Source organism: Triticum aestivum, chromosome 2A (assembly GCF_018294505.1).
Source record: "Triticum aestivum cultivar Chinese Spring chromosome 2A, IWGSC CS RefSeq v2.1, whole genome shotgun sequence".
Classification (NCBI taxonomy): Eukaryota; Viridiplantae; Streptophyta; class Magnoliopsida; order Poales; family Poaceae; genus Triticum; species Triticum aestivum.
This window is the reverse complement of record NC_057797.1, coordinates 5,697,294-5,722,443: the sequence shown is the minus strand read 5'-3', so window position 1 is coordinate 5,722,443 and position 25,150 is coordinate 5,697,294. Positions and strand designations below refer to the sequence as shown.

General features: G+C 42.6%; 2 protein-coding genes across 2 annotated transcripts; both read left to right on the top strand.

The window, feature by feature from the left end:
* The first annotated feature begins 7,653 nt into the window (after nucleotides 1–7,653).
* Nucleotides 7,654–9,694, top strand: LOC123184172 (tyrosine N-monooxygenase). The gene is made up of 2 exons (XM_044596335.1): nucleotides 7,654–8,773; nucleotides 8,905–9,694. Exons 1-2 carry the CDS (start codon nucleotides 7,793–7,795, stop codon nucleotides 9,523–9,525), a joined length of 1,602 nt encoding a protein of 533 aa, XP_044452270.1. The 5' UTR covers nucleotides 7,654–7,792; the 3' UTR covers nucleotides 9,526–9,694.
* A 5,882-nt stretch (nucleotides 9,695–15,576) lies between these two features.
* On the top strand, nucleotides 15,577–23,981 carry LOC123184170 (ABC transporter B family member 4-like). The gene is made up of 12 exons (XM_044596334.1): nucleotides 15,577–15,751; nucleotides 18,323–18,377; nucleotides 18,739–18,914; nucleotides 19,031–19,252; nucleotides 19,360–19,598; nucleotides 19,681–20,206; nucleotides 20,284–20,557; nucleotides 20,661–21,291; nucleotides 21,388–21,616; nucleotides 22,451–22,717; nucleotides 22,856–23,119; nucleotides 23,216–23,981. The coding sequence occupies exons 1-12, from the start codon at nucleotides 15,638–15,640 to the stop codon at nucleotides 23,858–23,860; spliced, it is 3,642 nt and encodes a 1,213-aa protein (XP_044452269.1). The 5' UTR covers nucleotides 15,577–15,637; the 3' UTR covers nucleotides 23,861–23,981.
* Nucleotides 23,982–25,150: the final 1,169 nt, after the last annotated feature.

The window sequence follows — 25,150 nt, the reverse complement described above, 5'->3', positions numbered from 1 at the left end:
AATGTATAATGTTTAACCCAAAACGTACACAAACTTGTTCACGAGCAAGATTTTTTTCTTCCAGTTTTTTTGGAAGGAGCTGCAAAATCCTGTTTTCGAAATATCTCGGCAATTCTGGGCTTTTTTGCTTGAAATTTTGAATTTAATTTGTTAATGTCTAAATATACTTAGTTTAACACATTACTTTAAACAAGTGCTTCTTGTACAGTGGTCTGCCCGACTCGTTTCCTATAGAAAAGTCACGAGTCCAATTCATTGTTGCGGCACCGAGAATAATATTTTAAATAACGTAACTTTCTAAAATTAGAGTGAATAACACAATTTTTTTTCCCAAAAGACGGTCTGATATTGTATGCCCATATAAGGATTTAAGTTATGTTCATGTGTTGTTAGCACTAAAAAAATAGCGTCGCTAATAGCACGCTATAGCGTATTAAGAATTACCTCGCTAAATAAATCAGTGTATAACGCCTTGCTAATAGCATGCTATAGCGTGATATAGCACACTGATAGCATATTCTGAGGCCAGCTCTATTTTGCTATAGCGTGCAGTTTTTTCCCTTGGTTGTTAGACTAGTTTCTCTCCTTTAAATTCAGAAATTTCGGGCGCTCAATTTAATGGAAATTTGGTTAGAGAAAAATTATTTGGATACGAGTAGTCGTCATTGCAAAAACATAAAATTTAACGTTTCTCGTTTTGAACACAAAGAGGTAGGTGTAGTGGTTATCTCATGTGCGCCGATGTGTTATTTGGTTGTCGCGGGTTCGAACCATCGGACGCAACATTATTTTATTTTATTTGAGGGCCTTTGTTTGTAATTAAATAAATTCAAGAGTTTCTGTGCAAAATAAAACAAATGTGGGCGTGTCGCCCTTTAGTAATATCTCACTGGCAGTGGGCCCGTGCCTGCATGGCATGCCACACCAGAGGCGTGTACACACGCAAACAGCCGGAGTGACCGTATTTGCACCTAAACACAAGTTAGATTACCAAAAACCGTATTTTTAAGTTTTAGCACCAAACTATACATCCGACGCAAGTTCTGTGACTAAAAGTGATATTACCTCTTTTTATAAACATAATGTTTTCTAATAGTGAGCTTATACAAATTTTCCAAGATTTATGGTCTTCTTTTATGTTTGCACCGGATGGGCCGTACGGTGTGCAATTCTTGTCAGGGTACCAAGAACTAGTTGGGGAATTGATAGTCAGGTTGGAAAATCATCTGCTTGGCTGATCAAACCACTTTAATGAAGATCAAGGACGATGATCAACCGTGCAAATAATTTCATGATGCCTTTTTATGCATGAGAAACCATGCAAATAAGTCAGGTGTGCATGCAGCACAAAGGACACGAGAGGTAATTAAAAATTACAACAGACACATGGACCACCTAGCGACATTTACAAGCACTGAAGCGAGCCGAAGGCGCTTCACTGTCATCATCCATCCCTCATCGAAACTGAGCAAACCTTATTTATACTAGACATTCGGGAAGTCGTCGTCCTAAGTCCCCATAGGACCAGCGCACCAGAGCAGCAACCATCGCTGATGAAAAAAGTCATAGTGCATCACTCCGGTTTGATACCGTAGTCGATTCAATATGTGATGGTGTTCGGTCCGGTTTTGCTACAGTGACATGTTTCGCACTAGCTTTGGCTGCGTGCACCAATTGACCGACCGCTAGTGCGTTTCCCCGCCAATCTATATCTATCTATACCTATTTAATAATAAAGAGGTTATTGCTTATGGCGGTATGTCATGAAAATTCCCTCCAAAGTTGCAAAATATTGCCCACCAATGCCACTTATAAATGATAAAAAACATTTTACACAGGGGAATCCCCAGCCTGGGCCGACCGATGTAGTAGGGACCTTCTATATTGCGCTCCACGTGCTGGGAGAAGACACAGTGTGCCCATTTGGGCCAGCCCATGTCCGGGTGGCTTTTTTCAAATTTAATTTATTTGTTTTCCTTTTGTTCTACTTTAAATAATTTTGGACTTCAAAAAATTAAAAAAAATTACAAAATAATTTTGAAACAAAATGTTTAATAAATCATTAAATGTTTGTGATTAAAAAATGTTCAGGATTTTTTTTAAAAAATGGTTGCTTTTTTTAAAAAATCAGATTTTTTTCAAAATAAATGTTTGGGAAATAAAAAATTGTTCAATATTTTTTAAATGCCTGTGTATTAAAGAATCGTCATGAAATGGAACAAAATTTTGCCAATTCAAAAAAGTTCATGAATGGATAAATATCCTAAAATTGCAAAAATTGTTTGTGACTTACAAAATAGTTTATTCATTCATAAAATGTTTGCTGATTCAAAAAATAACCATGCATTTCGAAAAAATGTTCATGTATTTCAAAAATTGTATGACCAATTTCTAAAAAAATTGTTCATCGATTCTAGAAATGTTCGCCCTTGCAAGAAATTGTTAAAAAAATGTTCACAACTAAAAAAAAAGTTTGCGGATAGTATAAAACGTTCTTGATTTTAGAAAATGTTCGAACAAGTGTAAAAGTGTACATCAATTTGAAAAATGTTCACGAGTTTTAAAAACATGTTCATGATTTCAAAACAAAAAAAAATATTTCACAAAATTGAGAGTGATAGTGTACCTCGGTGATGCAGCAAAATGCGGTCATGGCCATTGAAGATTATGATTTTTTTTTCATTGTAACGCATGGCCCTTTTCCTAGTCACCCACAAAGAGCGATAGATAGGAGGTCTCGAGGGGATCGGTCATCCTGCTTCGGCTCATGGGTCTTTAGAGGGTTCGCCCGATCCTCTCCCTCATTTTTCTTCTATTTATTTTGCCTACGGATGTACTCTCTCCGTTCTTAAAATAGGTCTTTTTAGAGATTTTAATACAGACTACATATGGATGTATATAGACGTATTTTAAAGTGTAGATTCATTCATTTTGCTCTGTATGTACTTCATATTGAAATCTCTAAAAAAATTATATTTAGGAATGGAGTATATTTTATTTTTTGCACTTTGGAAGGTAATACTCAGCTTTGTTTGCCCGTGGCCTTTCTTTTTGGACGACGGACTACCTGTTTGATACTCATTGTGTGAACATGTGGAGCAAAGCCAAGTACTGGGCCACCCTAGCTAGGCTAACTGATAGTTGTTCATTCATCGACTTTCTCATTTTTTAGGTTCAATATTTCTAATGATTTTTTCCTTTCTCCTTTTTCCTTTGTTTGTTTTTTCATATTTTTTGGTTTTGTCATTTGTCCTTTTTACCTTTTTAAAAATCAAGAATATTTATAAAATTCACAAAAAAATTATTATTTAGCAAACGTATGTAAATCCTTGAGCATTTTCTAAATGCATGAAAATCGGTTTAAAATAAATGAGAGAATTGCTTTTAAATTTGGGCTCATTTTTTGTATACATGTACATCTTTAAATTTGTAAATATTTGCTAAATTCATATACATGTTCAAAATTTCATAATTTATAAAATATGCAAGCATATTTAAAATATGAAAAATTATAAGTTTATGGTTTAGAAAGTATTTGTGAACATTGTTTGCATTCATAGATTTTCAAGTTCGAGAACATTTCTTTAATGTAAGATTTTTTTTTTAACTCATGAACATTTTTTCAGATCTTGGGAATAAAAAGAACATATAAAACATGAGAAAATGATTTGAAAACGGGAAGAAAACTTAAAAACTAAGAGAGGACCATTGGAAAACCGAATGAAGTGAGGAGAATAATACAAGTGCTTGAACTGGGCCAGCCACATAATTCAAGCCCGTGTGTTTGGTCGTCAAATTGAGTCATAGAGTGTCATAACCAGGGTGTTTGAAGTGACCTTGGGCCTTGTAGCATCTGCAATAGTCCATATACAAAAGAGGAAACTCGGAAGATTAACATAAAAAGGTAATAAAGAAGAGTCCGAGGACCATGGGCCTTCTTGCCGTCCATTATTTCACTCTTCCTTGTCAGTGGCCTCCTATTGCTCCCACATCTCGTTCCTCGGCCTTCATTTCATGTACTTTAGTTCCTTTTTGCTTCTAATTTCAGTAAGTTACTTTGTATTCATTGGACTTATGCGTCGCTTTTTTCATAGGTGAAAATGGTTTGGCATGGTACTCCCAAATTGCCCGAAATGCATACAAGTCATTGAGCCAGTCGAGGGATGTGTGATTGAGACCAAGTAGCCATCCAAAGCCTTTTTTCAAAACTTCTCAAGTTTTATTGATCAACATTAACAAACATATTGGATCCATATGGAGCCATGCAGTTGCCCAATCTTTAGGTGGTAACCATGATCAAGAATACTTAGCAATATTATAAGCTTTGGCATTGGACTCCCACACTTTGAAGATTACTGAGTTGTAACGTCTGAATGTTCTTTCCCATAGTAAACTTTAGATCAACCATACTAACACCATACATAGAAGCATGTAACATGTTTCCCATCAGCATGGCTGCAGTCCTTGCGACCTGATAAGAAGAAAACATGGAGATATCAACACACACATGTATATTGGCACTCATGTCAATCCACCAATCAGAAGAATGACATATTGAAAGAATCAATAGGAAATTTACCATAATGGTCATGGAGGGATCAACAATCTCGTGCCAACAGCACTAAAAAAACACATGCAAAGATGGTGTCTGTAGCCTGGAAATCTTGCTCTATTCGGGAGTTGGTGGCCCCTCTGGCTTGCCCTTGGAAGCATGAAAGTAGTTCGTGGTGGTTAACCAAAGAACTACCCTGGCATGCCATCTCTTGTAATTCACACCCTTGGATGTGGGAGGTTTGAGGGTTGCGGCAAAAGCAGTTGGAGAAAACTACCTAAACAAATCAAGTTTTTGGATTGTAGAATATATGAGCTATTTTCCATTAAGTTTAATGCAAAAAAATAACAATAGGCCAACCATGGTAATCATAATAGAAATGATAATTGGTTCCAGTAACAAAGTACCGAAAAAGTCATCCAATTGAGTAAATAAGTGAAAAGCATCATATCAGTGTCTAGTCCAAACACAATCCCTAACGAGAGGGACAAGAACACATACAATGTGGTGAAAGAAGACAAATTTGTGTCGATAGCCATGTCGTCGAAGAGATTGTCGGTGTGATCACGAAACACTTGGCATTGCTCGGTTTGATCACGAAACACGACGTGCGTGCGATGCGAGCAGCGAAGGAGGAGCGTGCATGTATGTGTGCTCTTCTCAACATTTTAATGGTGTGTGAAAACCTATAATACATGTGGGTCAAACACACCATCCATCCAGGTGGGACTAAACTTTTCACAATCCATTGTCAAGCATGAATCTATCTTTGGATCTCAGTGATGTCCTATAAATTATTGGAAATAATAAATGGGAGAAAATCCCAATAATTTCAATTGCTTGTGCAATGGTGTTGGTTCATGTATATACAACCTTACTCACACTGTATGATACAACACAGAAAAATTCTAAGTGGCAAAATCTACCAACATCTATCTTAAGGCATCTCCAACACCGCCCCTCAAACTGCTCGTACCCATCCAAACCACGCGAGCCATCCAATTATCCCGCAAAGTCGAAACAAATTGGGGGGGGGGGGGGGGCTTTGCCTGAGTCCAAAACCGAGCCACGAAGGACTTTGACACCGTCGGACCACCAAAAACCTGAGGCAGAGCCTGCACTTTTGTAGCTAGCCGCACTGTTTCCGCGGCCAAATCCCCCATTCTCTTGTTCCGTCCCGTCGCTCTCCACCAAATTCCCGCCCTTTTCTCCATTCTCTTCCTCCCTCCCACCGCCGAACCATGGACCCGGAGGAGACCATGTCGTAGATGGAGGATCCGAGCTTCACGCTTGCCCGACAGATTAACTTGATGACACGGCAAAATCGCCACGTCAAAGCGAAGACCCACAAAGGAGGAAACGTTCAAGAAGTAGAAGGCCAGCGGTGGGCATGCTAGTGGTGGGCGAGGCAGTGGGCGTGCAGGTCCTGGACGTGGTGGAGTTCAGGGCCCGGGGCGCAGGGCCTCACTGATCGTGCAAACGCCGCCATGGTCCGAGCATTACAAGGCTCCATACTACTACGCCGCCAAGCAGCTGGGGAGGCAGTCCCCGGCATCTAGTGTCATGTCGTTCATCGTCGAAGTCAACGCGGCACTACTGCTTTTCTCCGAGGGGATCCGGCGTGAACTATGGACACTAATTTGAATTTCAAGCGGACATATAGTAGATAGCTCTTTGGATGGCCGGTTCCCATATCCGTGTGCACGAACTGATTCCCCCTTGTCCTAGGACAGATGCGGTGTCCGGTTTGTGGGCCAGTGTTGGAGATGCCCTTACAATTATTGGAGATGTCCTATTGCAATATTTTCTTGTCCATCGTGTAATATGCATGTGTAACTAATCAATCAATGGTCATTGGCATTAAAAAAACAAATCAATCAATGGTCATAGTATGCCGCTCGCTCGCGGTTTGAGCCTTGGTAACTCGTCAACATCGTGAAAATATCATGTGGTACCAGCCCTTACATGCTCCCATGATACAAACTTTGTATTTTCAAATTTTAACTTTCAAAAAATTCTGAAAAAAATCATGGATGTTCAAGACACTTATGCCAACAGTCCCTAAAAAATTCAGATCCAAATTTGAAATATACACCGAGAACCAAAAAGGACAAATCCATGATGAATAGTGTCAAAAGAAGACAAAAACAAAAATGACACTATTCACATCTGAATTTGTCATTTTTGTTTCTCCGTGTGTAATTCGTATTTGGATCTGAATTTTTAGGGGTTGTCGACATAAGTGTATTTGGATCAATTTTTTTCATAATTTTTGGAACGTTTAAATTTGAATTTTTTTTAAGTTGGTAGCATAGGAGCATCGGAGGGTTGGTATCACCTAATACTTTCCCATCTCCGGTACGCTCCTGGAAGAATTGAGACACCAAACACTGGTGCATCATGTGCTAGCTTGTGCTAATGCGTGTGTGGAAGAGAGAATGGCTCCAGAAAGTGAATGTACGGGTCGACGGACACCCACAGAAACCCGGCCCCAGTGCATCATTACAAATCAAGGCTGAGGCTGACCTCCACCGTGGAATCTCATTCATTCAGTACTGTTATATTACATAAGTGGCGGAGCGTGCAGCAATTTATTGAGTGCCAATGGAAACACTTAGAAACGTTAAAGAGGCCGAAAGATTTCGTAGAGGCGAAGGCACCGGGATGGTCACCAAGACCCTCCGCCACTGGTTACTAGGACAAATTGACAGTGAAAGAAGAGATAGTCTCTGATCTCCAAGGAATGCAGGCCACGCATGGCACGAGCGAAATTCAGGGATGAATAAACAAACAAATAATCGCTTAAGCAACGGTTCTGCAGTAAATCCAGAAATTATACCTGAGAAAGGGTCTGGATAAAGGGCACCATATGAACTACCTCAGCAGATGCCTTCTCTGATATTGGCAAATGGAAAAAAAATTCATGAAGCTGATCAAACTGAAGAATATCTCTAACTAATAAAATAATTATATGAACCTGATCATGTCCACGATGCATGGAACCGTGGACGAACTGCAGCCAAGCTAGCTAGCTCCCCGGATGTCCTATAAATACGCTACAGTTAACCAAGTTGGATGCACCAAGCAGGAGTGTCTTCGGACACAAGTCTTAAAACACCCCTTTGTCACCCCCAACCTATCTACCTATTCCAGAGCTTTCCATCTATTCTAGTCCATATAGCAACCTTCTTTTTTTTTCGCGGGGATAGTCCATATAGCACCCTGACCAGCTCATGCAATATGACTCTTGTTGGTACGCTGGTTATAATTATCATGGCTACCTTGCTGTTGTATTTTCTCAGAAAAAGCAAAAGAGTGGTATTGTCCCAGAAGGAATGGACACGACGAGGTCTGCTGCCCCCGGGGCCTGCCACACTGCCCATCATTGGGAACATGCACCAGATGGTTTGGAACAAGCCGGCAGTGTTCCGGTGGATCCATCGCCTTCTCAAGGAGATGAACACACACATCATGTGCCTCCGTCTCGGAGCTACTCATGTCATTGTTGTGACATGCCCAGAGATAGCATGTGAGGTACTACGGAAGAAGGATGAAGTTTTCGCCTCCCGTCCCACCACCTTCGCCTCGGGTACATTCAGCTTCGGGTACAAGGGCTCCGTCTTGTCACCGCATGGAGAGCAGTGGAAAAAGATGAGGCGCGTCCTCACCTCGGAGATCCTCACCTCGTCCATGGAGCAGAAGCTCAACCACCTACGGAAGGAGGAGTACGACCACCTTGTAAGGTACATTAACAACACCGCTTGTCATCGCATGATGCCACATGCAAAAAACATTGTCAACGTGCGCCATGTGGCACAACATTTCTGTTGTAACCTGATAAGAAGGCTTGTGTTCGGTAAAAGATACTTTAGCAACCTACCGGCTTCGTCAACTAATGGGCCTGGATATGAGGACGAGGCACATGCGGCCGCTCTTTTTAAGGCCCTCAACCATGTGTACAGCTTCTGCGTGTCTGACTACATCCCAGCCCTGGTAGGCCTCGACTTGGATGGCCATGAGGAGGTTTCCATGGATGTCATGAGAACACTCAACCGGTTGCATGATCCCATCATATGGGAGCGGATCCATGAAAGGTCATCCACTCTTGAGAAAGGTGGTGAAGATAAAGAGGTTAGAGACTTTTTGGATGTCCTAGTTCATCTTAAAGATGCAGAGGGACAACCGTTGCTATCCCTACAAGAAATAAGAGCACAAACGGCGGTTAGTACGATCTACCTCAACAGAAAGTTCATTAATTATTCTTCAATCATATATTATATATGTATTGACCTTTTTTGTTGTTGTATTGTATTGATTGATTGCTTTATTTATTCCAACATCGACCGGTGTAGGAAATGGTGCTTGCAGCAGTCGACAACCCATCAAATGCGGTTGAGTGGGCGCTCGCCGAGATGATGAACAGACCAGAGATCATGCAAAAAGCAACCGATGAACTCGACGCTGTCATTGGTAAAGATAGACTAGTCCAGGAGTCTGATATTCCTCGGCTAAATTATCTCAAATCGTGTATCCGGGAGGCCTTCCGCATACACCCATACCATGCTCTTAATTTACCCCATGTTGCAATGGTGGACACCACTATCACTGGCTACACCATCCCAAAGGATAGCCACATCCTTTTAAGCCGGCTTGGACTTGGCCGAAACCCCAAGATTTGGAGCGAACCAATAGAGTTTCGTCCTGAGAGGCATCTGAATACCGTGAATGTTCTTCTCACTGAGCCAGGCCTACGTTTCATTTCTTTTAGCAGTGGGAGAAGGGGTTGTCCTGGGATTTCACTTGGTACCTCTATCACAATGATGTTGTTTGCAAGGATGCTGCAGGGCTTCACTTGGACAAAACCTGCAGGCGTTAAAACTATCAGTCTACAGGAAAGCAATGCAAGCCTTGCCCTACTGGAACCCCTTGTTTTGCAAGCTCAACCACGGCTGGCTGCGTATCTCTATAAATGATACAATAAAATAGATTTAATCATTTTTTCACAATTATATATTGGTAATATTATCCGGAACTATGTGTGCAAGATGTCGTGAGGGCGGCATTCAGTTCTTGGCAACATACTAGATACTGCATTCTGCGCTAATAAAGGAACAATCCGCGATTGTTGCTATAATTAATGTAACTAGGAGGATGATTGATGCTAAAATAAAAAAGGCACTGCCATGGCAGCATTTTTAGTTGCCGTTGTAACTTTTTTCAGTTTAGCAATAATATTAGTACCCTAATGTCATAATAGCACATTTCAAATACACACTTTAGTACAACAACTCTCTAATGTTTAATACTTACACACTACAATATAATAAGTGTATAATTGAAAGTGCTTTGTGTGCATATATACAACATATATATTTAGTGCAACAACAACTCTTTTTTTTCAGTTTAGCCATCAACCGGCCAGGATTACATCATCAACCCACTTACAGGAACAGAAAAACAAAACAGTTAAGAGATACATAGTGCTCTGCAACAGCTAGCTAGCTTCATACAACCTACAAGCAAAGATGAAGAAACTAAAGCCCAAGAGCAGCTTGAAGAGGATGAAGCCCTCCACCGATCACAGTCCACCGCTCAGTGACACCAAGAAGGCCTTGAGGAGACACAACTAGCAGATTGGAAGTAACACATTGTCAGCTCCATAGGCTGCGGTCAAAACGGATACGACCTCCTCCATCTCCGAAAGGGCTCCCTGCCCCCTCGCCTGGCACGAGGCGCCGATCCGTCGGAAGATACAGACGCTCTCCCAAGAGCTAAGATGGGAAACCGCCACCATTGACATCGGGAAGACCAAACCAGAGCACCGCCAACATGCAGCTCCGAGCTCAACAAAGGGGAACCTGGGCACTGAGAGGGAATTTCACACGAGGAGAGGCAAATGCACGGCGAGAGTGTTGATGACAAAGCTGCAATGGAGGAATCCCAAACACCGCAGACTCCGACCACGCAGCCGCTAAACACCTACCAACGGAGCGAGCTCAGCAACGCCCCAAAACTCACCAAAGGCGAGACCTTCAAGAAGGTGACGACGCCACGGGCGTCGCTGCCACCCAATCCAGAAGGATTTTGGCTTTCGCCCAGTAACGAGCAGGGGAATAAGACAAAAGGGGGAGGGGAGTACCATAACGGCGCCTACAAGTAGGGGACGGCGCCCGCGGGCGTCGCCGCCAACGTGGCCGGCTGAATCGGCCTGGATTTCTCCGGGAACTTCACCGCCTCCAGCCCCATCTTCAAACCCGGCGCCGGCAGCCTGGGACGACCGAAGACCGGATCTGAAAGGGGACCCAAGCGTTGGACGCGAAGGCGTCAGATCTGGACGGGCGCCCCCACGACCGGGCGTCCAGCAGCCTCAACCCGCCGCCGCCTTGCCGCCCGCGCTGCCAAGGCAGCCAACCTGCACGGGCGGCCGCCGTTGGCTAAGGACGGCATCGCGCCACAACCCGAGGTCGCCGCCTCGGCTCCGGAGCCCCCCGCGCACGACGGAGCAGGCAAATCCCCGCCGCCACCTTCCCCGGCGGCGACGAGGTAGAGGAGAAGGGGGAGGAAGGCCGGCGGCGGGCTAGGGTTGGCGCCGCCCGAGTCGCCCATGCGGGAGCGATGCGGGGGCCAAGGGGGCCTGCGGTCCTCGGTTGTTGTTTTACTAGCTTACATCCCTAATTCTGTGGCAATCTGAATCCAACTTCGACCATTGAAATACATTTTCCATTCCTCGATGGTGACCCTAAGGGTCAACAGCATGCCATTTTTTAACAGCGTCATCTCAAACTGAATTGTGTCCTCCACATCGATGGGCAGGTTGGCCACATGCATGAACTCAGCCCATCCCCAACAAGGGATACGATGAGCTTAATTAAAAGAAAACAAAAATTAGATAATTCTGGGCGCAACTTTATATACACTACAAAATGATAAGGCATAGCACTAATTGAATGAAAACATACTATCCACTCCACAAAGTCATCCTGAAGATCTGCACAGATTTCATTGCAAGTGAGGTGAACCTTGTGGCATGCATCTAGCCTGGTGTGGCCACCCCAGTGGCATGTTTGCTTCGTTTCCTACGTTCATGTTATGGAATAGTTTAATAAGTTAAAGTATGAAATAAGCAGTAAAACTTATGGATCAACAAAAGGGGGGGCATGATCTATGCTAAAAAATGAAAACATTGAGTGTGAGAAATGTTGCAAACTGGAATTAACCAAAGTTTTGTCATAATTTTGACACTCTTTTGAAGCTCTGTATGGTTTAAGCACTCCAAATAAATATTCATGTGCATACTCCATATGGATAAGAGATGAATATAATAAAAGTCTACCAATTCTTTACAAATATTAAACATCAACCAGTATTAAAGAGTATGGATGGACGAAAAAATAGGGCATGACTTGTGCTAAAAAAATGTAAACATTGAGTGTCAGAATTTTTGCCAAATGGAAATTATTCAACATTTCGCTATAATTTCGACACTCTTTTGAATCCCTGCATGGTTTGAGCACTCCAGATAAATTTGCATGTGAGAACTCCGTATGGATAAGAGAGACGACTGGAATAAAAACGCTAAAAAATATTTACATGTATGAAACATCAACCGATATTAAAGAGTATGGATGGACGAAAAAGGGGCATGACTTGTGCTAAAGATAAAAGCATTGAGTGTCAGAATGTTGTGAAATGGAAATTAATCAACGTTTCACCATATTTTCGACGCTCTTTTGAAGCCATCAATTAATATTAAAGAGTATGGATGGACGAAAAAATTGGTGAATTGAATCTAAAATCTATAAACATGTGAATCAAATCTAAAGTTCATCTATAATCTATAAACATGTGAATCAATTCTGAAAGTTTATCTATAATCTATAAACATGTGAATCAAATCTAAAATTCATCTATAATCTATAAACATGTGAATCTAATATAAATATCCATATACAATCTATACATATGTGAATCTAATACAAATGTCCATCTGCAATCTATACACATTTAGTTACTTTTACACCGTTGGAGCGCGAGGAGGTGAAGGGATTGGGAGTGGCCTCGGTGGAGGAGCAGTTCGGCGACAGCGGAGGGATGGGCATCGTCATCAATCCCAAGTACCTTTGGGCATGCTATCCTGGCAAGAAGCTTCTTCGACTATGGCATGGGGTAAACATGTTGTAGAGCATAGGCTTTGGGACACCCCCTTATCTAGCCACTCATTTTTGCATTGCGATTCGTGCGATTACATTTGTCTTTTTTGTTTCTCCCATATAGAACAACATATGAACTTCAAACTTAGCAGCTCAACAAAACATTCTTGCTAGAATGTGGGAAAAAACTTTCGGAATTTTTTGTGCAATATAAATACTAAAAAGTACATTTTTAATACAAAAAAACTAATTTCGTATATTTATGTTTGACAAAAAAATCTGAAACTTTTTTTCCACATTCTAGTTAGAATGTTTTGGTGTCTTGCAAAGTTTGAAGTTCATATATTGTTTTATTTTAAAGAAACAAAAAAGAGAAAATCTGATATACAAAGTTAGTTGTCTAGCACGGATCTCAAAGCAATGTTGGAGGGTAAGGACAAGGGGTGTCCGGAAACCCGAGCTTTAAAAATCCACGTGCGCTTCGGTGGCCTCCTGTCCTGTGCATGTTTCTCTCCACCCTCAGAAATCCCTGTCTGCTGATCAGGCCCGTACGGGACACCTGTGGAGCATGTTCAACTGCACAGGGCCCCTGATTTGTTACTACTAGGTATGCTAGCTACACCCTCAAATCTAGTCAAATATCGAGAACTCTGTTGGATTTGACTTGATTTGTTTTGTTATCCAACTCCCACACATGATTGAAGGTTGATATGAGATACCGAGATATGTCAGGGCATCTCATCTCCAACAATGTAAGATAGGTGTTGGTTAATTTGCCACCTAGAACATAGTGATGATGTGGCATGTAATAAATGTGGAGAGAGAGCATCGTTGTATGTGGATTAACCAACAACCTTTGCACAAGCTCCAAGGTGAAATAGAGAGTAATCACATTTATTTTCTTACCATCTACTGGATAATTTAGATACAACCTATTGGAGCAGTTGTATGATAGCTTGTTGGTTGACGACATGCACATTTTACCAACATAACTAACATACAACCTATTGGAGATGGCCTAACAATGCATTTGACTGGATTTTCACAGCTTGTAATGACCAATTAATGCATTTGACTGGTTGAGAACCTGCACTGTAACTACTCCTAGGACTTCATCTCACGCACGCCTCTCCTCCTTCATATTCTCCTTTTCTTTCTCTGTGTTCTCTTTAACTTCAAATGAGCCGTGCAAATCCATTCCTACCGTCACAACTCTCTTGGATTAATTCCTTCGTAGCTTCTCTGTTGGAATGTATAGGTATGCTACCTACACCCTCAATCAACCTTCTGTTTATTCGATGGTTTCTTCTCGGTATGTCATATCCTCCATGCTTCTTTACATTCCATTGCTGCTTGTTACTCTGCTGTGACCTGGATGTACCAATTGGAGTCGGAGTCCAAGTCGAAATGCTTGCCTGATGAGACCCTGAACCAGACTACCAGCCATATTGCCACCGGCCGCACATGGTCTTCTTCGCAAATAAATCAAAGTTCTTTTCGTCCCTTTTTGTTTCTATGTTCTATTTTTAATACTTTACATCATATAAGCTTATAGCGAACTAATAACTCAATCTTGAAAAGGTGCTATTGATAAGTTTTTTAGCAAAAGAATCATGTCATTTTGAAGAACATTGTGTACGAAAAAAAAAACATTAATATTTTGTATCAAAAGAATGCTAGAAGGATGGCAAGTTTTTTTTTTGTTTTTTTTTAGAGAAGAAAGATGGCATGTTCTGTGATAAGTAATGTACTAATGTCTACTTTTGAGAATAGCTTTCTTGTAAGATGCACTTCAACTACACAGCAACAAGATACATATATATTGTACTAATTTAGTCTTGAGAAACGCTTTTTGATATGAATCACTTTGTGCCAAAATCTTCTTTTCCTAATTGCCAATGACTTTATCAAGGACCTAAATTTTTTTATTTGGCACAGGGCCCCCGTTTTTTTAGATACGGCCCTGCTGCTGGTAGCATCGGCGCTTTGTGACCAGGAGTGAGAGGGCAGGCGGCCCTCACGGACGATAGCTTGGTGTGGGCGGGGTTACAGTGTCCGGTGGTTTCCTATGGAGGCGCGGTTTCATGCCTATTCGGTAGTCTCAGCTGCCTATTGTTAGGTGTGACGACTACTCCTGTATTCATGTTCAACGTTAGTGAGTGGCGTTCTCGTCACTCTCTTGGATGTTGTTTTTCTCTTAGTTGCTTAGTAGAAGGATTTTCTCACCATCTTATATCGGCTCACCTGTTTTTATTTTATTTATAAAGCAGGGCGAAAAATCTGTTTGAAGAAGAGATAAAAAGATGAGAGAGAGAGAGAGAGAGAGAGAGAGCAGGCCCCAGGTGGAAGAGAAGAGCCGTGTTGTTCACCCTGATCCAAAACAGCACGCGAAAAGCCAAGACGGCGAAGACCCCAGGTTATCATCCACTGCACCCAGATTTACCAGGGTAGCATGCATACTGATTATCAAAACGCGGCCGCTCAAAGTGTCCGGATTATCGAAACCTGGCTTGCAGAAATGCTGGTCTGCGGGCAAGCCCTGCCGTACTGAACCTCGTATCACTGGTTTCGTTTTCTCTGGAAATAGAACCGGGGGGCTGATCCAAAAAAAGTCTTCGGGTTCTGCAGTAACCGCCGGCAAGAGCCACCAGAGTACGGCAGCGGTATAGCATTCCGGCCACCCACTCCGAGAGGCGAGAGTTGACCGGCCTGTCCCATATTAAATACCCGCCCTGCAGATGAGTACTAGAAGAACCGTGAGAATCGATCAGACTTACACACAGCTGAAGCTTGAAGCTACGAGCTAGGTATAACAATGGACGCAACACCGGCTGCCAACGGGAGGGATGCTGGCGAGGAGGATGAGGAGGGGAGCGTCGGGAAGGTGTCCTTCACGGGGCTGTTCCGGCACGCCGACGGCAAGGACCTGCTGCTGATGCTGGTCGGCACGGTGGCCGCGCTGGCCAACGGCGTCTCGCAGCCGCTCATGACGGTCATCTTCGGCGACGTCGTGGACGCCTTCGGCGGCGCCACCGACGCTGTTGGCGCCGCCCCTCTCGCAGCGCCGCCCTTCTTCTACCTCGAGCTGCCTCGCACAACTCTCTCTTCTCTCTTCTATGGTTTCTCTCAAGAACACCTGAACGCACACTACACACACACATGCACCAAGGAACAGACCATCCGCTAGCTTTGCCGAGAGGCTCCGTCCTTGGTGAATACAGTGGCTACATGTTTCTGCTCTAGCCCTCACGGCCTCGTGTTCATCCTCATTAACCAAAGCAATATATACAAGGACCTGGCACTTATGCCACACACCCACGCGGAGCCGTCACATTCGGCCACTAGCACCACCTCTCCACGTACTAGTACATGCCACTAACCTCTGCCATATCCTTCTCCTGGAATCTCTCTAGGAGCAACAAGACGCGGCCGTGCTGCTAACAGACCCATGCATGCGCTAACAAACTCCCAGATTTTCCTCAGCTATTTTGTCCAGCCGGTTGCTGCATCATACAGCCGTGCCTCCTTGGGCATCACTGCAGCCTCACGCCGCCATCGGCATCACGTCATGCTAGCCGTCTCGCACGGCAGCCCGGCATCTCGCCTCCTCCGCATGTCGCCGCTGAAGCTTCGCCGGACAAACAACACACTAGACTAGAGTACATGCAGAACAAAATAGACATGCACCTACATATGACAAGATTAGTTCTAACAATCACCTCCCTAATCTTGTCATGCCAACTCGCCAAAACCTCATGCGGATCACCCGCAACATCTTGCCAAGACTTTGCAGCGGCAAGATCACACCACCTTGCCTCACGCTGCAGCTTCACCATGGTGCATCATCAATCTCCACTTGAACGTTCTTCAGCAGCATCACACCACTGGTCACGTACGTCTTGCCGTCGTCGTCGCAACACCTCATCTTGGGGATGGCGTCACACCACCCAGAACACCTCCGCGGCTAGCTTCACATCGATCCTCATGATGGCCTCACCCGCTGTACATCGATCTTCTCAGCGGCATCTCATCACCGTCTTGTCGGCATCGCACGGTCGTCATGGCAGCGTCGCACTGCCATCTCCTCCTAGCGGCATCACACTGCAACCACCTGTTCGCGCGGCATCACACCGGCGAAGACCTCCTTGTCGTGGACGACGCCGTCGCAGTGCCGGACACCACCGTGCACCATCTTGTCGTGGTCGACGCCGTCGCAGCGCCGGACACCACCATGCACCATCTTGTCGTGGTCGACGCCGTCACAGCGCCCATCACCACATCGTCCTGCCGCACGCAGCAGCCACCTCTTGACGTGGACGGCGCCTTCGCAACGCCGATCACCACGCCATCATTACCTCGCGGCATCGCACCGAAACCAGCCATCAGCGGTACCGCACCGCTGCCAGCCATCACCTCGCACCGACGTCCTCCACCTCACATGGAGTCCACCGTGTCACCGCCGTCGCAGCCGTTGCCTCCGCCCAGCACCACGGCGGCCACCATAGCTGCCGGCACCGTCGTCGCCGCCACGAATCAACAAGGCTCTGATGCCAAATGTTGGCGCCGCCCCTCTCGCAGCGCCGCCCTTCTTCTACCTCGAGCTGCCTCGCACAACTCTCTCTTCTCTCTTCTATGGTTTCTCTCAAGAACACCTGAACGCACACTACACACACACATGCACCAAGGAACAGACCATCCGCTAGCTTTGCCGAGAGGCTCCGTCCTTGGTGAATACAGTGGCTACATGTTTCTGCTCTAGCCCTCACGGCCTCGTGTTCATCCTCATTAACCAAAGCAATATATACAAGGACCTGGCACTTATGCCACACACCCACGCGGAGCCGTCACATTCGGCCACTAGCACCACCTCTCCACGTACTAGTACATGCCACTAACCTCTGCCATATCCTTCTCCTGGAATCTCTCTAGGAGCAACAAGACGCGGCCGTGCTGCTAACAGACCCATGCATGCGCTAACAAACTCCCAGATTTTCCTCAGCTATTTTGTCCAGCCGGTTGCTGCATCATACAGCCGTGCCTCCTTGGGCATCACTGCAGCCTCACGCCGCCATCGGCATCACGTCATGCTAGCCGTCTCGCACGGCAGCCCGGCATCTCGCCTCCTCCGCATGTCGCCGCTGAAGCTTCGCCGGACAAACAACACACTAGACTAGAGTACATGCAGAACAAAATAGACATGCACCTACATATGACAAGATTAGTTCTAACAGACGCCAACGTGCTCCACCGCGTCAACAAAGTAAGTATATAACTATATATACACCCCCAGTCCTCAGTTTAATGAAGTCTACCGTCGCTTCATCAGTTTTGTCCATGAATTTCCATGTAGTACTAGTAGTATTCTTTTGTCTTGCAGCTAGGTTATCACGGCGAGTATTCTTAGTTTAAGATACTTGTTGTATGTTGACTTTACCTGTCTACCGAGTTCACCACCAATCGCAAGAACTTCTAGCAAGCAGAAGGATCTTTTATTTACCACGCATCATCACATCTCTGCATAAACTAATAGTTTGATTTCTTTACTTGCGCATGTTGCATGGTTGTAAGACGGTAAACGAAGGGCGACGGTTTTCACCTTGTTGTCATTTCGCTTATGCAGGCTGTTTTGAACTTTGTCTACTTGGGAATCGGAGCAGCGGTCATCTCCTTTCTCCGTGAGCATCAGCATACCTTGTCAACCTGTTCATGTATGTTTGCACCTTGGTCGATGCAGAGCATGTGGATTATCCTCCTGCTGAGATACCACATATCTTGACCTTGTTTGAGAAGCGCACATACTAGTGATTTAAATTTGCAAGTAGTTAACGATGTGGCTGAAAATTCCAAGCTATTTCCTAGAGTTCTTGTCCAAAGAGAATAGAAAAACTGTTCAATATAAAAATGTTTACATTTCAAGTGGAAGAAGATGGATGACTTTTTTCGGTTCATGTAACTCTTCTATCAGGCAAACTCAATCATAGCAAGCAATATATCGTTGATCATGTCAATGTAAAATAACTATTGTTGTCTGTGCAGAGGTGTCATGTTGGACAATTACTGGCGAAAGGCAGGCGGCACGAATTCGATCTCTCTACCTCAAATCTGTTTTGAGACAGGATATCTCATTCTTTGACATGCAAATGACAACCGGGAAAATAGTTTCAACAATGGCCGGCGATACTGTGCTAGTTCAAGATGCTATTGGTGAAAAGGTAAGGACTTTCTCGAAGTCAAATGTTGAGCGCATAAGAAAAATTGTCTTCACTATTCATTGTATTCTAGTAACTCGTATTAAACTGACATAGATGTGCACCATGAAAATTTTCAGGTTGGCAAGTTCCAACAACTTGTGGCTACTTTCATTGGTGGTTTCACTATAGGTTTTATGAAAGGATGGCTTCTATGTGTTGTCATGTTGGCATGCATACCTCCAGTTGTACTTGCTGCAGGAATAGCGACAAAAATGATGACCAAAATAACAAGCAGAAGTCAAGCATCATACAGTAATGCAGGGAACATTGTCGAACAAACAATTGGTGCCATAAAAACAGTAAGTTCAATTCACAAAGCAACTTCAAGTTTTATCCAATGGATAGTATGCATAAATAATTGTTTGCGTGCTCACTAAGTTACCTTGTGGCTATATCCACAAAATAGGTTGTTTCTTTCAATCGGGAGAAGCAGGCCATAGAAGCGTACAGTAAACTAATACACACATCATATGAGAATGTTGTTGAGGAAGGACTTACCAATGGTTTTGGAATGGGTTCTGTTTTCTTTGCACTCTTCTCTAGCTATGGCCTAGCCATATGGTATGGTGGGAAGTTGGTACTTACAAAAGGATACACAGGAGGACAAGTCCTCACTGTCCTATTAGCTATCATGACTGGGGCAGCGTGAGTTCTTTCTCTTACCTTGAACTAGAATTCATATGTCCTATAACACATTAGTGGAAGAGATATTGACTGTTTGATGCAGGTCTTTAGGTAATGCAGCCCCGTGTATGACTGCCTTTGCAGAAGGACAATCAGCAGCACACAGAATGTTCAGAATAATCAAGAGGAAACCAGATATTGATCATGATGACAATACTGGTAAACAACTAGAAGAAATGAGGGGTGATATTGAGTTGAAGGATGTGTACTTTAGCTACCCATCAAGGCCAGGGAAACTAATATTTGATGGATTCTCACTACATGTGCCTACTGGCACTACAATGGCTATAGTTGGGGAGAGTGGGAGTGGCAAGTCAACAGTGGTTAGTCTTGTAGAGAGATTCTATGATCCGCAGGCTGGTGAGGTTTTGATTGACGGGATCAATATCAAGAGTTTGCACCTTGATTCAATAAGAGCGAAAATTGGTCTTGTTAGCCAAGAGCCCTTGCTCTTTATGACATCAATTAAAGATAACATAACATATGGCAAAGAAGATGCAACAATGGATGAGATTAAGAGAGCTGCTGAGATTGCTAATGCGGCAAATTTTGTTGATAAGTTGCCCAATGTGCGTGAAAATAGTTGTTTAATTCTGAGTTCTTCTATTTCAGTTGAGTGCTAATGTTTATTTTTATCTCGTGCTAGGGGTATGACACAATGGTTGGCCAACATGGTGCTCAACTTTCAGGGGGACAAAAGCAAAGGATTGCGATCGCTAGAGCAATCATTAAAACCCCCAAAATACTCTTGTTAGATGAGGCTACTAGTGCATTAGATGTGGAAGCAGAGAGAATAGTTCAGGTGGCACTGGATAGGATCATGGTTGATAGAAGTACGCTTGTGGTTGCACATCGTTTAAGTACCGTTAGGAATGCTAATTGCATATCAGTTATTCAAGAAGGAAAGATAGTTGAGCAAGGTCGGGATTACATTCGCATCATTCACTTTTTATCAATCACATGTTTGGAATATTTCAATTAAATTGATCATTTTCTTACATATATAAATGTACTTTTATTTAGGTACCCACGATGAATTAGTACTAAACTTAGATGGTGCATACTCTCAACTTATTCTACTACAAGAAAGCCATGAAGAGCAAAGAATAGATCGTCGATTGTCTACTCAAAGGTCTAAAAGTGCAAGCCTGTCAATGAAGCGATCGACTAGTGGTTCTCTAGGAAGCAGTAGCAGGCACTCTTTCACACTCCCCTTCGGACTACCTAGCGCAGTTGAATCATCTGGAGGAAATGATACACACAAGGAGAATCAGAAAGAGTACAATTGTGATGGTGTGTTCCCAAAAAAATCTCCCATGGTACGACTAGCTCTTCTTAATAAGCCAGAGGTACCAATTCTTCTACTAGGATCCTTAGCGGCAGCAATTCATGGAGTGCTTTTCCCAATGTTTGGTTTAATGCTTTCAAGTGCCATTAAAGCTTTCTATGAGCCACCGGATAAACTAAAAAAGGATACTAGTTTTTGGGGTCTCATATGTGTTGCCATAGGTATCATATCGATAATCGTAATACCAGCAGAGTTCTTCTTGTTTGGAATAGCTGGAGGAAAGCTTATAGAGCGCATCCGGGCTTTATCATTTCAAAGCATTGTGCACCAAGAAGTTGCTTGGTTTGATGATCCGAGAAATTCCAGGTGTGTTGCAGCTTTTCTCTTGGTTAATTTCTTCTTCCTCTAGGTTTTCTGAACTTTAATTTCACGTAATATAATTGCTAAAACTATATCCTACAGCGGCGCACTTGGTGCAAGACTATCAATTGATGCTCTGAATGTTCGGCGTTTAGTGGGAGATAACTTGTCCTTAATTGTTCAGATTATCTCCACACTTGTCACGGGAGTTTTCATTGCTATGATAGCTGATTGGAAGCTTGCTTTGATCCTAATATGTGTGATTCCACTTGTGGGTCTACAAGGTTATGCCCATGTGAAGTTCATAGGTGGATTTAGTCAAGATGCTAAGGTAATCATTTATAGAAAACTATTGGGATGTTCCTCAAGTAATATTACGTTTTGAGAATGATTTCCTAAAACTAAATGTTACGCACCTTGTAATTCTATATATGTCGTTTCTTTGTGCATAGGCAATGTCTTCATGCAACTTCACAACTTATTTGCACTATAATATATAATGTGTATGAAAAGCCAAGAAAACGATATATTCTAGAAGTACCTTGTGAGAAATTTTATGCATATTATTTAGCCAAAGTAATTTCAAGTACGTTAGTTGCCAATGTTCAAAAAATGTGGAGTCTTGCTATTTATAAGACACACCTTTCTGGCTAAATAAAATAGAGCATGCCAACTTTCGGTCCTTGATTTTCTACGAATTATTTTAAGCCAGGGACGTTGGCTTGGCTTGCTTCATATATCTCATATGATGTGTGCACATCCATGTTTCATCTTGGCTAGTGTCATGGCGGTGTTCCACTTGACTTAGAACATTGCAATGCGCCCTTGGATCCATAACCACACATTTTCATATTCTAACCTACTTCATGATCCATATTCACTAGAAAGTTCTATGGAGGTGGGGAGATTTGTTGTTCAATTAGTTAGCCATTAAATGTCCTCTTTAAGATTTTTAGCAAGGCAAAAAGGTAAGTGGAAGAGTCAACAAAAATAACTCCATGTATACAACAGTAAGATAAAGATAAAATACCAATAACTAAAAAAATATTCACTGGTGTTGATAAAGTGTAGTCTTTATTGTTTTACTCTGTCATGCTTAGTAAGAACCAACACTTACTCTAGAAAGTTGTTATTTCACATTCTCAAAGGATTGCTCATTCTCCAGATGATGCATGAAGATGCGAGTCAAGTGGCCACAGATGCAGTTATTAGTATAAGGACCGTCGCTTCGTTTTGTTCACAGAAAAGAATTACAAGAATATATGATCATAAGTGTGAAGACTCAATGAATCAAGGATTCAAAACTGGAGTAGTTGGGGGTATTGGATTTGGTTTCTCGTACTTGATGTTGTACCTTACGTATGGTCTTTGTTTCTATGTCGGAGGGCAATTCGTGCGCCATGGAAAATCAAATTTTGGTGACATTTTTGAGGTACACAAATGCATTTTTAGTAGTACAGTTTCTTGCTGAGGATTCTCTTCTCATTATTTTATTTTCATAATTGCTCCATCTTTAACCACAGACATAACTTTCACAATGTCATTTCACATAGTAAGTCATACTTTGTAGGTTTTCTTTGCACTAGTTTTGGCAACTATGGGAGTATCTCAAACAAGTGCTATGGTCTCCGATTCAAATAAAGCAAAGGATTCAGCTATGTCTATATTTGCTTTGCTGGACCTGAAGTCAATAATTGACTCGAGCAACAATGAGGGTTTTACATTAGATGAGGTCAAGGGTGACATTGATTTCCGACATGTCAGCTTCAACTACCCAACTCGCCCAGATATTTTCATCTTCAACGACTTTACACTTCACATTTCGACCGGCAAGGTTAATTTACCCACTTCACGTATTCGCATCGCATTGTTATATCTTCAACATTCATGCATGTAATGAGCCACTTACTTCTTCTATGGTCTTGTATAGAGTGTTGCACTTGTTGGAGAGAGTGGTAGTGGTAAGTCAACAGTAATTGCACTATTGGAGAGATTCTATGATCCAGTTTCAGGCACCATTTTATTGGATGGAGGGGGAATCAACAAATTAAACATCAAATGGTTGAGGGACCAAATTGGACTGGTGAGCCAAGAGCCTGTGATCTTCAATGACACAATCCGTGCCAACATAGCCTATGGCAAGAATGGGGAAGTCACGGAGGAGGAGCTCATTTCAGCAGCGAAGGCATCCAATGCGCATGAGTTCATATCAAGCCTTCCTCATGGATATGACACCTCTGTTGGAGAGAGAGGGATACAACTATCTGGTGGCCAAAAGCAGCGGGTGGCTATTGCAAGGGCCATACTAAAAGACCCTAAGATACTACTACTCGACGAGGCAACTAGCGCCTTGGATGTTGAATCTGAACGGATTGTGCATATTGCCTTAAATCATGTTATGGTTGGCAGAACAACAATTATTGTGGCGCACCGCCTATCGACGATCAAAGGCGTTGATACCATTGCAGTTCTCCATGATGGTGTGATATTAGAGAAAGGAAGTCATGTGTCCTTGATGAACATCAAAGATGGAGTGTATGCTTCATTGGTTGAGCTCCAGTCGACGTCATCATAATAACCTAGGATCGTTAATTACGATGGGTTCCAATTTGTATGGCACATTTACTGTTTGAAAGGACCTTACGGGGAGCTCAAGATGTAAACTAGCGTTTGATGTTCCTACCAATATAATTATATGTGATGTAGTAAGATTGTATGCATTTACGACAAAATATTTGCTTCTGATTTTCAATCATTTCTAACTCTCAAACATGCATTTCCCATGTCGATGTGAAAAGCGAGGTATTTTTATGTTATATGTATATACATTTGAAAATCGCCTTTTAAGAATGTTGTACATGTCATGTATTGTATGAATATCTTGCAAGTCTTGTTTCTCTTCTTATATATATGTTCTAGAAGGCACTTCTTTGGTATCTTGTCAATATATGTACTTTGGCTAAGCCCTTAGGACCTTCCTCCTTTTCCTCTCTCTCCCTCATCTAAACAAGTGACACATAAGTAGTTTTTTTTCACATTTTTGGTTTGGTATGAAATTTCTCCAGTTTATAAGCATGAGGACGGAATCTCGACCAAAAAAGGATGAGGGACATATGTCAAGTTCTTGTAAACTTGAGGGTCAAAAATATACTTTTGTATATAAAGTATAACCTCATTACTTGACAGGAGTGCATATTTGTTGTGGTATATATAGGATGGGACAATTATACTATTGTTGTTAAATTTATTTATTCTGTTGGGAAATTGTACTATGCCTACCATACATTATACACTGAAACTCTTTGTAGTTAATGCATGCTTTTATAAAAGCTTTTTCCATGAATCACAAGCAAAAGTGCCCACATGCATTAGCATGTGCTCACTACAACACATGTGTCATGATCGATCGGTTCAAAGATGATGAACTTAGTAACATGATCCATATTTTTTTCAAGTTTTACTGCAAATTGGATGTGATTTTCCCAGGGAGATGCTTTCTACTAGAATTGAATCTATCACCCATATTTTCATTGCTTGAGACGTGTGCCTGTATAAACCCATTTTTCAATACCTCCTCTCTCCTTTGGTCCATCTACCTTACTCCTCTTTGACAACTGAGACAACTAGCTGGGGGGGCACATTAGGGGCAGGCCCAATTTATTTTCTAGTAGGCAATTCATATGATTGGTGCACTTGCAGTATAAATACATAGAATATGATTTATTTTTTCCTTTAAGCATGAATATATTCTATTGAAACTATAAGTTTTTATTAGTGGGGGGGGGGGTGGCCCCTCTCAACCTTAATTTTGTCTTCTCGTAGGCTGCTGAGTAAGTGAGTAGTGGGTATCTCTGCAGTCGGTGTC